Genomic DNA, 16217 nt, shown 5'->3' on the forward strand with positions numbered 1-16217 from the left:
TAATTAGAGGTGTATAGTTATGGCCATAGTGTGTTTGATTTTATTTTGTTTGGTTTAAATACGACCTGCGTGTCGTGGTTTATTTAAAAATACGGCCTGCGTGTTGTGATAATTTATTTTATTTATTTAAATATTTTGTAAATTGTAAATTGTAAATTGCTCATGAGATGACCGGAGACAAAACCAAACAAAGACGTCAGCGGAGTAACTTGAGAAGTCTGCTCGAGGGTCAAAGAATTGTAATAAATTAGTTTATTTAATTCTTTCATTTTAGGAGGCCATAACTATACTACCTTAGTTTATTTTATGTATGTGATGCATGAGATGAATGTTTTAATTATATATGTTTTGAATATTTTATATAATTGTTAAACATATATTTACATGAGTGTCATGTAAATTGAAACACGTTTTGTAAGAGATACAAAATACGGTGAGATTAAATTTAATTAAAATCCCTTAAAAGAAATATTAAGTTGAAAGCTTTCCAACATTTAGCACCCTTCAAGATCAATATCGATCAATGTAGGTTTTGCCAACGTAAAGTGCATTGTCTATATTGATAAGTTGCGGTGAGGTAACCAGTTTACCCGATTGCTATTCATTGGGTCTAACTTAACTAAAAGAAATATAATATGATTATATGATTTTAGAAGCAAGTGTTGGGTTACTCCATATGATGGATTAGAATAAGTGTTATTCACCCAACGGAAAGGATATGAGAGTTGTATGAGATACAATTGGAAAGGAGTTTCCTACCTAAAATAACTATGTTTTGTGTAATCAGTCCAACGCTGACTTAGAACATAGTAAAATATGGATCTCATTCCCACTAGAAAATCTTCCAACGGGATTTTCCGAATCAAATGTCGAGGGTCATTTGGTTTGAGTAAAATAGTGGGAGCATATTTAATTAGACCTAGTTAAATATGTTTTAATCATGATACAAATATTCTTATTTTTCGTAGTTAGATATATTTGGCATATATTTTATATTTTACTGTAAAATGTCCTTACGAAGGATAAATAGTTCAGAAAGGAGTTTCTGAATTGGTACATGTATTGAGAATTGTTCTCTCAAATACGAGAAAAACTACTAATGATTTTGAAAGAGTTAAAGTGGAAGAAAGAAGTAAGACTTCTTTATAGACCTTGTTATAGAAAGTTAAATTATCCACTTTTTATCTTAGGTATATGATACCAGTTGTTAATTTCATATTTGTTGAAATATGAAGTTGTTTTAAAGAAGTGAAAATTTGACCATAGATAAAGTCAACCTACGTTTAGAATGAAATAGTTTCATTGATCGTAGAAGTTGAGTTTGACATGGAACCAAATAATTGTTATTATGTTTCATTTAATAATAGAAACATTGGACCTAAACCTTGTATTGACAAGAAAAAGGACTGCTTGTTTGAATAATAGACAAGTGTTGTTTCATTATCCAAATAATGTTTTCTATTCTATTGTTCTAATTGAGTAATGGAATTGAGTTCCATCAACTTGATAACCTTATCTATAACAATGATGAATAAGGATCAAATAAGATTTGAACCTTGTAAATTAGTGGCAATTAATATTGTTTAGTACTAATAGGTGAGACACACATTTCCACACTCCATGGATAGGAATTTTTGGACTCATTTGATTTATATCATTTGAAGGATGTGAGTTCCACTTTTGAAAATAGTTCAGTATGTCAATTACCAACTAAGGCAAAGTGACATTTGATCTATTTGAAATATATACATATGAGATGTATATGAACCACTAAACTAATTATTTGCTAGATATAATTTTATTTCTTTTACTTCATTTACATTACTAATTAGCTTAGTAGTTGTGAATATGTGTGGTTGACACAAAGTATGATTATTTGAATTTGTTCAAAGAATTTATGAATGAAGTAAAGGAATAATTTTGAAAAGTATTAAGACCAGCGACTCTTTCGAAAATTTATTTTAATTAGAGTTATTCTTTACCCACAAAAGTTCCAATAAAAGAAATCATAAAGACACCATATTTGATATGGAGGTAAGAGTACCTAGTTCGACTTTATGATAGTTTGGATTGTAAGGTTTATTAGATAAACTTAATTTCGACTTGGATGAATGTGTATTTGTGGAGGTATCCTAAAGAAACTTAGGAATACTAATTCTACAACGCTCACTATGACAAAAGTTGTTTTGTTACTAGAATTAAAATATTCCTTTAGAAGGAATGTGTCTCTAGAATAGATAGTGGGAGTAATGTAGAACTTGAGTAAATTCAAGTACCATAAAATACATATCTTTTGAGAATGAACATGGAATCAGTTCCACAAGGGTTGTTATTGGATCACCAATTCGAGTAGCACAAGACCTATATAAGTCGGATATGTCATATCACACGGTTGAGAGACATGGTTTTACCATGACTCGACAAGGTGATCTGATGCTCATAGAAGATGAAAATGTGACTTATTAGGAGGTCGTGAGTGACCTAAATTCTGAGAAGTGGCGGAATCTTAAATAGAGTCCATGTACACAAACCATATATTGATATTGGTTTTGACATCTAAATTGGTAAGACCCATATGATGAAATTGAGTCTTGTTGTAAAGACTCACATGGATGGTATTGTGAATACCTTTATGGTGTGATTGGATGTGAAAAGTTTCACACAAATGATGAAACCTTTATTTCAATCATAATACTTAAACTCATTTGATTTCACTTGCAATTGTTGTATCTTTTATTACGAGTTTTGGCAGATGGACAACGAGGTTACATTCCTTAATTGGAATGACCTTACATATGTATTTGACATATGGATGGGGTTTCGTTAATCTAAAAGATGCTAGAAAGTGTAAAAATTACAAAATTCATTTATGAATTTGTTCAAATTTCTCAAAGTTGAATTATCGGTTTCGTTGATCAAGTTTTATGAAAACTAAGATTAATAAAGGAAATCTTGTGCACACAAGAAATTCAGTGGGAGTATTTAAATTAATCTGGTATTGTATGTGGATGACATACTGATCATCAAGACAATTTTCATACACTACACATGTAAGACATGATTAGGTAATTGTTTCTTGATTAAATGCCTAGGTGAGACTTCCTAAAAGATAGGAATCAAAATCTATAGAGATAGATTGTTGACATATCTCAATCTTAGCCTACATACATATTTGATGAAGTGTGCAGACACCTCGTGTGCTTAATTTTATTGAAATCATTGCATATGTCACATGATGTATTTTGTCTCAAAGACAATATCCAACCTCATTAGACGAGAAAGGGATGCATGGGGAGTAACCAAATGCTTTGGCAATTGGATTGATCATGTACATCATGATATGTACTAGACCAGATGTACTATATGCTATTAGCATAAACAATATGTACCAAATTATTTCTAGTGATTGTCATTAGATCACCATCAAGAATATCCATGGATATCTTAAAAGGACTAAGGATGGCTTCTTGATTGGATCTGGAAAGGATCATTGTAAATGAGTTACAATGATATTGATTTTCCAAACCAAAGAACAGTATAACCAGTTTGTAGTCTGGAATAAACTTTATGCTCGGATGTCAAATCTGTAAGCTTACAAGCTTCAGAAGATTGATATATCTATTACAAAGGTCAAATATATGATTTGAATCGTTTGTCTCATAAGATGAGGAAGAAAATTGTTTTCCTTACGTTGCAGATTCCCTTGACCTTGTAACGACCCAAATTTATTATTCACTATTTAAGTGTTTAATTATTTGGTGACGTGGTTTTTAAGTAAGATAGTAACTTTAAGTTATTTATCGAATACTTTAGTTATTAGGCGAGTAGAGTGAGTTAACGTGTAATTGGGCCAAGCCAATTGGGCTTGAGGCCCAATGGGCCTTGTGTGGGAGTGTGGGCGCCCATATGGCCATGAGAGGGAGAAGAGAAATTCATTTCTCTTTTGTTCTTGTGTTCTTGAGAGAAGAGAAGAAAGAGCTTGAGGAGCTAGGGCAAGAAGAAGAGCTAGGGATTCGAGATCTTCGTCGTGTTTTCTTCGAATCCAGGTAAGAGAGTAGATTTCATATTCGTGGGTGACCCGAGGAAGGGGAGAATGTCGATTTCTCCTCACCCGAACTTCCTCCACCCAATTTTCGTTTTAGTTTGGATGGATTTTCTTAATGGAAATCAATTCTAAGGTTCATAACATGTTTAACATGCTCTTATCATGATGTATGAACGAATCTAATGGTTAAAAACGAGATTTATAAAGGATTAAACTCAAGAACTTTGTGTTCTTGAGAGTTTTGAGTAAAAGTGTTAAATCTCTACTTTTTCGTAGTAAAAATGGTAGATCGGTGAAATGAACCGTCCTTTTGTGTTTAGATATGCTTGTTATACCTGAATATAAACTTATTTGGGATTTATAACATGAAAAAGGGGATTTTTGGGTGATTTTGAGTGGAAATCGTATTCTGAAACTCAAGAACAGATGTTCTTCTGGTGTGGTTCGCTAAGCGACCAGAAGCTTCGCGAAGCGACCACGCTCGCTAACAGCTCGCTAGCAGCTCGCCAGGTTGAGGTGTTGGTCTGTTTGGGTTCGCCATCTGGTCGCCAGCTGCTCGCTGAGTGACCAGCTGCTCGCTACCTGCTCGTGAAGCGACCATGCTCGCCAGCTGCTCGCCAAATGGAATTTAGCACTGTGTCTGTTCGCTAGTTGCTCGCTTAAGCGAACAGCTCTGTGACAGGATTATTTTGCTGATGTTTTGTTAGTGGAATTATGCACTTATAACATGTAATTATGGTATTCTAACATACAATTAGGTGTTTATAACCATGATTAATTGTATTGTGATGATAGTTGTTGATTATATGTGTGGAATATAATTGTTGTTGATTGTGTTGATGATGTTTGTTAAAATGTCAAAGAAGTATATTAAGGTGTTAATCAACTTAATAAAGAAGGATATTAGAGTATGTTATTCTAATAAAGAAGTATATCGAATTATGTTATTCGATAAAGACGGATATTAAGGTATTGATTATCTTAATAAAGACGAACGTTGGATAGTGTTCCACGTTATTGTTGATGGGCTATATGCCAAAATTGTTGATGAATATATTCATGAGTTTTGAGTGCATGCATCATGAATATTTAGGGATATTGGCTTGTCCAATAAAGAAGTATATCGAACTATATTTGTTTGATAAAGAAGGATATCGGAGGTGAGATACTCTGATAAAGACGATGGTACCACATGCATTAGAGGTGTCTAGAGGACATAACATGAATGTGAAGCATTAGATTGCATTAGGGATTATGTGTGCATTTTATAATAAATGATGTTTGACACATACTTGGTAAATGTTGATTGTTAATCCGTATGTGAGGAGCAGAGTCCGTCATGACTATAAAATGAACAACGCAGGGTCCGTCATGACCATAATCTGAACAATGTATTTGTTGATGTTTTGGTATTGTCCGAGACGACGTGAAACTATATGTTTGGTGTATTTTGTGAATGATTGATTAGGTGATAAATGAAGTATATGCATGATATATGAATATGCATGAATGATGGTGATGTATATGTATAATGTATGATTATGCATGTTTTTATGAAGAAGTGTTTAAGTACCATTTACTTACACTTGTATATTTTGAGTATGTTATCTAACTCTCTTTTATGTGTTATGTGCTGGACCGTTGGGGGTCCAGATTTTACAGGATTTTGTGGTATTCGATGTCGAGTCGTCGGTGAAGCTCTGCTCTGATTGTGACACGGGAAAGGGTTTTATATGTATATAGAGTCTCCTTATCTAGGTTGTTTTGTATAGCTAATAAATACATTAGTTGATTTAACATTTGTATAAACAAGTATTTTTACTAATTAATTACATTAGTATTATTTTGGTAGGGGAGTGTAATACTCGAACCGATATTCAATAAATTAAATGTGATTTTCCGTTGCGTATTTTGAAAAAGATTTTACTAAAGGTATAAATATATAAATAATGGGTTTGGGTGTTACAGACCTCATTAAAGATGGTAATGGTTTAATCTTGCAAGCAACGGAAAACCAGATCTCACCAACGATTCAAATACAAGTTTTGACACTTTATTTCCTTTTGATAGAAGATCAAAAGTGTGAATTGGAAGATGTATCGGGTACCAACATAGGAAAGAGTTCCTTATCCACTAATAGAAATCTTGCATATAATATGCTTGATGATGACGCTAGTCCAATAGATTTTGAGTTAATATCTGATTGGCTTTAGTGCTAGTGGGAGATTGTTGGAGTAAGCCCTAAAAGCCAATCTATTTTGATAGAATTGTCTTTTGTATGATGACTTTGATTTATATATTTAATATATATAATAAGGCATTTCTTTATTATGTTTATTTGAAACTAATAAAGTCCCTAGAATAGCTAGTCTAATTAATGGAACATTAAGTGTGACTTAATAGTGAGACTCCATTAAACATAAGGACACTATTCTTAAAGTATCCATAGTCAAGTTTTACTGTGATGTGGGATAACGATAAAACATAGAGACTATTATGTGAGTAGACTGATGACCTCATCTCACGAGTCATGGATATGAGATATCAAGTCTTCACATAGATATAAATGTTAGGAGTAATATTTATATTGGATTGACCCGCCATGAGAATACTACATAGTATGTTATGAAAAATGTCATAAGTTATTCTCATAGTGATAATGGTGTATTCCACCCTTCGACCTGAAATCACTATGTACCCTAGATGTAGGAGTGTATTACCTTGTTGTCATTCAAACGTTATCCGTAACAGGATGACTATAAAGTTGGTTGATGGGTATTCCACGAATCATGCTGAGGGACATGAGTGACCTAGATGGAATTTGCCCCTCCTACATAACAGGAGATATGTCTATGGGCCCAATATTGAACTTAGCAAGGGTGACATACTATGCCTTGTGTTCAATATAGACATAAGGGCAAAGGGGTAATTATACACACGATCGTTATCACAGAAAGGTTTCGTCAAATCACATGACATTCTCGTCACTTGGGTAGCAGTGATGTGTTGCTAGATACCGCTCACTGTTTATAATATTAAATATGTGATTTAATATTATTGCCAACGTTACGAGAACCTATAGGGTCACACACAAAGAACAAATAGATGAGAGAAATAAATAGGTAAGACTTATTTATAAAATAATAAGTAGGACTTATTAGTAATTAAATAATTAAGTATGACTTATTATTTAATTTATGAAAATAGAGAAATGCGGTCCACCGTAAGGTACGGTGCAGTGCTTGGTTTGATGACCACACAAGTGGTTTTATAAATAGAACCCTTGTGATGAAGTTTTGTAAGCTTTTAACCTAATTTACAAAGTGAAACCTAGCCCCCGCTCTTTAAACCCTATTCTCTCTGAATCTCTGGTGGAATTGGCTAGCACCGGTCATCGGAGAAGTTCTGTTCGTGTGGACTGAGTAGATGCATCGCTACTTTGCTTTGCTCGTGATCAGAAACAGTTTCTACCTCAAAGATTCTGCACTTCAAGAGGTAAACACATAAACTTGTGGTTTTGTGTTCTTTGATTTGTGATTAATGGTTTAATCAAGATCCGTTCATCGGGATTGTTCCGCTAAGAGGATTAATTATTTTGAAGAACCCCTCTTAAATCCCTTCAGATATGTCACAATGTTGGGCTGTCAATTTGTTGTGAATAGTGCGTTATCGTTGCTTCAGTAACATTACCGTTATGGCAATCTGCACTTCACTTTTAATCCAATGGCAACCATTGCATTTACGTGGCCCATATATGTCCATAAGAAGGAATCTTTCCTAATTTAGGGTTGGACAACTTGTATGCAAGTGGGAAAAAATATCATGTAATTATTGTACTTGTTTTGGTGACTCATTGTCCTTTGTTGTTTTCTTGTCCCCTCTATGTTCCCTTGAAGAGAAAGAGGCTTGCTACAACTTGGCTTATGGTGTGACTTCACCTTGTTGGCCAATTTTCGTCCAAGCCATCATTGTGTGATGTGGCTTTCATTTGAATTTCAAATCTTCTTCAATCATTGATGGAAGCTTCCTTTGTTTGTCCATAGGGGCTTTTATTCACTTTAGTCCAAAAAGGCTTTATGGCCCATGATTCAATTTATGCCATGTTTGGCATATTCCTTACATAAGTGTTTCCTTAAAATACTACCACTTTTGATGAGGCAAAGGAATAATATCTTTGTGAAGCACTTCATCATTTAAGTCAAGACCTTTGTTTCTACTCATGTGTGTAATGTTTTGCTTGTCCATTAGTTGCTCATCATAACGTTACCGTTGACAGATGATATCATTATCGTTGAAACATTTCTCACAAAACACATTAGTAGATAACAAGATAATCATAATTAAAATTAATAAACATGTTTGTTATCTTTAAAACATCAAATAAGGATTTTGTCCTCAACAGAAAGTACACTATTAGAGTGATTGAAGTACTTGACAATAATAAATACATCCCAAGGGATACAAGTACTTGGACCATAAAAGAAAAAGTGGTAGGATGAGTTTTTCTCTTAATAGACATATAGCATATGTTTGCTTGAATGCATAATTATGGGTGCATTTATGATATAGTCTACCTATATGAGAATGAAGTGGGGCCGCTTCATAGAGTTCAAGGGCTTGACTCTTAAATTCTCATGAAAAGGATATGAGACACAAGGCCTTAACAAATGTGTCATTTTGATAATTCGATCAATGGTACCGAGATTTCATGTGTGAGTTATGAACACTTGTTCTAATGGATAATTGGTTCAAAGCTTGTCTACCAATCTATTCGGGGATGAGTGGAAACTTAACTTACTAAGTAATGGTTCAAATCGTGAGAGGATATTTCCGGAATAATGGATTTAGATATATTTTGAAAATGGTGGGGGATTGTTGGATATTTTCGAAAATATATTTGAAAGGTTGCAATGGTTAATTTGAAATTCAAATTTACATTTTTGAAACCCTTTCAAAGGTTGTGTCCCTTCATCATTTGGCATAAGTTTCTCTATAAATAGAGACACTTTGGAGGCAGAAAACACATAACAGAAATTATGTTTCCATGAGTCAGGATTCTGTCTAAAGAATGTTTCTAAATATTTCTTCATTTCTCTAGTGCACGAGAGAGGAATTGTAAGGAACTTTATTCTGTAAAATATCATTGATTGATATGATTGATATGAGTATGCAATCCATGTCAAGGTTTCCAAAGTATCCTGAAGGGGATTCGCCGGTTAACCCTTTTGCATCCAGTTTATGGTGGGGGCGAATCGAACCTAAAGTTTAGTGTGATACACACGCTTTGGAATTTATGTGCACCATCATCATGTTCTTCATCATCATCTTCTTGTTCAAGTCATTTGCAACAGATCCCCGACAAATGTTCTAACACCAACTTGTTGCTATTTTGAATACCATGAAACAGCTCCAAAACCAAGCATCAAAAGTCAAAACATATCCTAAAATGCTTTTCTGATAATCAACATCTCCATCATAATCACTAGCCGTAAAGCTAAGCAATTTTCTTTCCTACAATTTGCTTGGAAAATAGGCCATGAGTTTTGTGCCGCCAAATCAATCGCGAGCCTAATAGTATGGTGCCTTACAGCATATGTAACTCGGTATGTAAGTTAAGGGACACTAAAGGAAATTTAAAACGGAGCTTCAGTCTTCGAATCTTGGAAACTAACATAAGTGTGAGTTGCTTAATGCCCGATGTGCCGATCCAATCCAGTGAGGCTCTCCGCTCTCGGCCCAACAACATGCCTTGAACTTGTCAATCACTTCATTCTAGAGTAAATTAGGTAATTGGAATGAGATTATGGAGTTAAAAAGTAACTCATAAACATTTTTGGCTTGCTATATAGTTTCATATATACTTTTGAATTGTTAGAAGTATTGATCTAGAAGAAAATATATGGTTATTTAGTAAAATGTTTATTTTTCTCAACTGTCTAAATTTTTCTTCCTGTCATGGATGCAAATAATTATAATTTCCTTATGCCATGTTAAGATTCCCATTGGTATAGAAGAGAAGGTTGGTTGATGTGTTTCTTCTTCAAATTGAACTGTGATAATTCACATGTTCTTTTTCACATGTTCTGGACCATAAGGAACATAACATGACCATAACTAATATGCCATGACCTAAAAATAAATATAATGATGGTAATTATAGGAATTAACACTTACAATGTCATAATTTTCATTCATGCAGAGAACCTGTTGAGAATAATATGCCTAAATATCTTCTGAGGATCTTGGATTTAAATATTATTTAGATTTATATTTAAAATATGATAATATTAGGTTTTATGATTTATATTTCTATTTAGAATATTTAAGATTTGTTTAGAATTTATTATAGGATTAGTTTTGTTTTAAAAATATATGATTTGTTTTTTATGTAGCTCTATATATAGAGCCATAAGCATAATGAATAAAACAAGAACTTTAGTATTCTTCATATAATCCTATATTTGAGGAGAGTTTTCTCCCTAAATTTATATCTCACCAAATTCCGCAATACAAAAACACAAAAAACCATATCAAAACCTCCGTTGTAAGGAATTTCCATTGTCAAGATAAACGTCACCGTTTTCAGAACAAGACTTTTTCATTAGAAGAAACTGCACAAATTGTATCGTAGTTTAAAAGTAATGAGTTAAAGTGAATGGTTATAATTCCCAAAGTTAGTTTGTGATTTATTTACCCCGGTGAGTCACAAGAAGAAGTTTGACACGAAATCTGTGCATTTTGCTTATTTCAAACGCAACACGCTAATTCTGATAATAATAATAATAATAATAATAATAATAACACATCAGAATTAGCATGATCCTTTATTTAATTATAATAAATAATAAATAAAATAAAGAGCCTGGTTAAATTGTTTTTTATTATATTTGTTGGATAAAATATTACTTCCTCCGATTTTTTTTTTTTTTTTTATATTAATCCAGTAGTTAGGGGGTTAATGGACAATAATTGTTTGTTCCCACTTCTCATCAAAAATCGAACTCGAATTTTTCCAAAAGATTAATCCTAAAAGAAACCACAACTCAAATTTTTACTTTTTAAGTTCATTCATTTATCCCTATATCTGGTCCATTAAATCTGATACATTAATGACTAAATAAACTTTAAAAGGTGAAATTAAACTGGAGAGACAAATTTCAATTTTTGGCAAGTTTATGACCCCTAATTTGTCTTGTCTAATCCTTTATTTATTTATTTTTTAAGATTAAAAAGCATCCAGAAAAAATGCTAACATGTGCATAGGCTAATTCAACATTGACCGTTCTTTGATCAACCAAGTCTTTGATATAAATAATTTATTAATATGCAGTTGGCTAACATATCCTCATGACTGAATTTTCTACATAAGTAAGGAATTAAATATCCAAAGTTAGTTGAAAAATATTTCACATTCACACAATAAAATAAAAGAAAAAGACTAATCAAAAGTTTCTGGTGCCAAGGGATTTTCAACAGCATAGGATATCACTACACAATACACAGAACTCTATGTGCTAACATGTCTCCTAAAATTCTTTGGAAATATTGAAGGAAAAAAAATACCTCACAACCATGAAAACGTTACAACACAGCATAACATGTACTACAAGGTTCATTAGCTTCATTCTCCTCATATTTTTCCTCTTCATGACCCTATCAAGTGCACAATCAAAATCACCATTTTACATGCATAGTATTTGTCAGAACCTAACAGAAAAAACAAACAACACTTCATACAAATCCAACGTTAAGAACTTCCTTGCATGGATAATCACTGATTCTGTCACAGGCACATTATCTAATAACAACACCATAGGCAGCAAGAACAACAGTGATCACGACAATGTTTATGGGTTCTACGAATGTAGGGTTGGCATCACTGGAAGTTTCTGCCAATTCTGTATCAACACTGCTGTTGGACAAATCGCTCAACGTTGTCCTAATGGTGACTCGGCTATGATATGGTATGATTTATGCATCATAGGTTATTCTAGCGAGAATTCCATAGGAAAAGTTATTGTAGAACCCTCATGGAATGTAACCGGATCCAAACTCACTAAGGACTCCACAGAACTTGCAAAAGTAGAGAATATCATGACTAGTTTGATAGGAAAAATGAGTATATCAGCCACTGCCAATTGGGCAGCGGGTGAGTTCTATTGGAGCGACACCGAGAAAAGGTATGGTTTGGTGCAGTGTAATAGATTGCTTAGTAAGGACGGGTGCAGACAGTGTTTAGAGGCTATGTTGGATAGAGTTCCTCGATGCTGTGGAACGAAGGTAGGATGGGTAGTTGTGTGTCCTAGTTGCGGAATGAAGATTGATGATTATAATTTCTACCAACAGCAAACAGAATCTCCTTCTCCGATTCCAAATCCAGGTAAAATAAATGGTTGGCTTGTTAGTTTGGTATCTTTTCAAGGTTCTGAATTGCAGAATGATTTCGTGATTGCGTTGACCTCAAAAATGATTGAGACTTATTTGATGATTGCAATGAAGACTTGCTTTATAAATTCTGTCTCTCAGAGATCTCAAAGATTTTTAAGGTATCTGCAACTGCGATAAACTTCCTGAACTTATTAATAAGTCTTCATTGCAATCATCAAATAAGTTATTCATCAAATAAGCAAGATATTATTTTAATCCATGTTACTTTTGCAGACAAACAGGAAGATTCAGGTAAGAAAAAAACCTTGATCATCATCTTGGTATGTGTACTGGTGGCAGTAGCTCTACTAATGTGTTGTGTCTGCTACTACTGGAGAAAGAATGGATTCAGTAAAGGTAATTATAACAAGTTACATGCCTGTCAAAATTTAAATTTTCTAAATTCATTTCACAAAATTGCCTATGACAATAAGTCTATATTCAAACTTACTACTAGCTTCCTTTCTAGGTGGATTACTGTTGAGGACTGCTACTCCTATATCTTTCCGTGATCATGCTCAAGGAGAGGATGCACTCAATGGAGACCTTCCTACAATCCCTTTAACTGTAATTGAACAGATCACGGATAACTTTTCGGAGTTATCTAAATTAGGAGAAGGTGGATTTGGCCCTGTTTACAAGGTATACATAAATTGGATCCAAAGGTCAATAAATGCATTTATAGTATGTGAAGCACGAACATTCCTCAGAATGTCCCGGTGTCGGACACGCGTCAGTGTTCGACACGACACCGACACTTATGATTTACATCGAATTATGTCATTTTCCCAAATTACTATTGGTGTTGATGTGTCAATGTCCGTATCTGTATCCGTGCTTCATAGTGTATAGTTTTGGTCTATAACTTTGACATAGTCCTATTATATTTTATTTCATTTTCATCTTTTTATCAGGGTACATTACCAGACGGCACAGAAGTTGCTGTGAAAAGGCTTTCAGAAACATCAGGTCAAGGTTCAGAGGAGTTCAAGAATGAAGTAATATTCATAGCTAAACTGCAACACAGAAACCTTGTGAGACTCTTGGGTTGCTGCATTGATGGAAATGAAAAAATACTTGTATATGAATACATGCCAAATTCAAGCCTTGACTCTCACCTTTTCGGTACGTTTTGACAAGCTTATTCATAACATTTGCTTTGAGGACAACATTTCTTTCATTGAATGATTTTTTACAAGATCTATTGAGTGATTTTTCATGTAAAACAACTATGAACAAAAACAGTTAATCATAATCTCCATTGGTGTTGTTATTATCAATAATATGAATTCAATGTTCCTTTGCTTGGCAGATAAGGAAAAGCATAAGCAACTGGATTGGAAATTACGACTAAGCATGATCAATGGAATTGCAAAAGGACTGCTTTACCTTCATGAGGATTCTCCACTTCGAATAATCCATAGAGATCTGAAAGCCAGCAATGTTCTTCTGGATGATGAAATGAATCCAAAAATATCAGATTTTGGATTGGCAAGGACATTTGAAAAGGACCAATGTCAGACAAAAACAAAACGAGTTATTGGCACCTAGTAAGTGTTATTGGCAATTATAATTTACAACAAATATTATAAGATTTTAAATAATTCACAACTGACAGTGTTCTATTGATTTTATAGTGGATACATGGCTCCAGAATATGCTATGGCTGGGTTTTTTTCAGTGAAATCAGACGTTTTTAGCTTTGGAGTTCTTTTATTAGAAATAATTTATGGAAAAAGAAATGGCGAATTCTTTCTTTCAGAACATATGCAAAGTCTTCTATTATATGTGAGTTTTCCTTACCTTCATCTCTAACATTGCCTTTAAAAACAAACCTTGGTACCCTGGTCTTAATATCAATTGTTCTTATTTAGAAAAATACATTGGTAGCAAGTCTGAAATTTCAGACCATTTGGTCGTAGGGGCTCTAATAGCATATTATGAACCTACACTATCTCAAATGTCTTAAATATATCCATATATTTTGTATGCAGACTTGGAAACTGTGGTGCGAAGGAAAAAGTTTAGAATTAATCGATCCGTTCCACAAAAAAACGTACATTGAAAGTGAAGTTTTGAAGTGTATACACATTGGTTTATTGTGTGTACAAGAAGAAGCAGCGGATCGACCAACCATGTCCACTGTTGTTCGTATGCTAGGAAGTGACACAGTAGCCCTTCCAAAACCCAATCAACCAGCATTTTCAGTTGGGAGAATGTCCAAGAATGAAGATCAAACTTCAAAAAATTCTAAGGATAATTATTCTGTTGATGAAGTAACACTAACTATTGTCTCACCTAGATAGTTAATACTTAATATTTATGGTTCACTTTGCAGCAGATTTGAAAATATTGTTCAATTCTCGGTTGAGCTGAAAATATATCTAACATGTTATTAGTTTGTGAATATATTATGCTACAACACAAATGTCATTTTTTAAATATAGTTATAAACATGTTTTTTTAATGTAGTATGCTATCAACGTTAGAATTCTCGGAAATATGATTATTGACACAAAAATGCGATCGGAAGTACCCTATGAACAAATATAATTAATCAAATCATATGCAGTACCCTGAAACATGGAAACAGTAGTGGCACTGTGATATAAAACACTGATCCAACAATGATCAAAATCCCTTAAAACAAAATCTGGCTACTTAATGCTTACTAGTGATATAAAACACAATGTAGCAATTTCTACATTCTGGGATGTAATTGAAAGAAACACTTTTAATTAACAATTTCAGAAATATTCAAAATAACCAGAAGGTTTATTTACAGCAATCTGAATTCATAATCAAAATTAGAATGAAGAGAATTTGAAGATATTAGCAATAATGAGATTAGTTTAATTAAAAGTTCCAATGATAAAGAAAATAATGAGAGACATACACCTTTTCAAAAACAAAAACGAGACATCTAGGGACATATACTCACCAAGAGCTTCACCAACATCCACTCCACAATAAAGGGCAATCCAGTCTGTCTTTGAAAGCACAAATTGACCAAGTTCATCACAGATTCATATTCTAATGCCAACTCTATTTAAACTCGACGAAAATGATGCATCAATATTACATTTGAACTATCCCAGAGTTGGTCTTTTCCAATTAACAACAGCAGAAAATCTGTCCGCGCTGCAGTAGCATTCGGCAAAGCACAAGCCCGTATCAGAGCTGAAGGCAATCCAGGTTGTCTATGAAAGCACAAATTGACCAAATTCATCACGGATTCATATTCTAATGCCAACTCTATTTAAATTCGACAAAAAGGATGCATCAATATTACATTTGAATCATCCCAGAGTTGGTCTTTTCCAATTAACAACAGCAGAATTTGTCCACGACGCACCAGGCTCAGCCCCGGTAGCATTCTGCAAAGCACCAGCCCATATAAGACCTGAAGCAGTTGCAGGTTCTGCCCGCTTCAGACCTGAAGTGTCATTTCCACATATATTTGAAGTAAAGAATAACTTTCACATTGAAGTTGCATTCAGACCATCAATTTAGGAACATTGAGGGACATATAATCAATTTAGGGACATCGAGGGACATATACTCAATTTCGCATCAGAGACACCAAGGCACACACACAACCCTCTTCACACTACACCATAATAAGAAAATTGTTATTAAGTACCGACTAGCATTTTGAATAAACATTCATATTTCAAATTGCAATTAGACCAAAATTTTCATGTACACCATCCTGATTCCATATAAATAAAGAATTCATATTGTA

At 33.6% G+C, this 16217-nt stretch overlaps 1 protein-coding gene across 2 annotated transcripts in view; it reads left to right on the forward strand.

Annotated features, from left to right (window-relative positions):
- The window catches only part of LOC123894541 (cysteine-rich receptor-like protein kinase 10), an 86888-nt gene extending 72007 nt beyond the window's left edge, over positions 1 to 14881 (forward strand). Inside the window, exons 1-7 of one of the 2 annotated variants that reach the window (XM_045944561.1) lie at positions 11498 to 12425; positions 12707 to 12829; positions 12942 to 13114; positions 13387 to 13597; positions 13785 to 14022; positions 14110 to 14260; positions 14467 to 14881. In XM_045944561.1, the coding sequence (XP_045800517.1) occupies positions 11618 to 12425; positions 12707 to 12829; positions 12942 to 13114; positions 13387 to 13597; positions 13785 to 14022; positions 14110 to 14260; positions 14467 to 14778 (2016 nt within the window). In that variant the 5' untranslated portion in view covers positions 11498 to 11617 and the 3' untranslated portion in view covers positions 14779 to 14881. Of the gene's footprint in view, positions 1 to 11497; positions 12426 to 12706; positions 12830 to 12941; positions 13115 to 13386; positions 13598 to 13784; positions 14023 to 14109; positions 14261 to 14466 lie in introns of those variants that run through there. The other variant, XM_045944560.1, reaches the window with a different exon arrangement.
- Positions 14882 to 16217: the final 1336 nt, after the last annotated feature.

Source organism: Trifolium pratense, linkage group LG7 (assembly GCF_020283565.1).
Source record: "Trifolium pratense cultivar HEN17-A07 linkage group LG7, ARS_RC_1.1, whole genome shotgun sequence".
In the NCBI taxonomy this organism is placed as follows: Eukaryota; Viridiplantae; Streptophyta; class Magnoliopsida; order Fabales; family Fabaceae; genus Trifolium; species Trifolium pratense.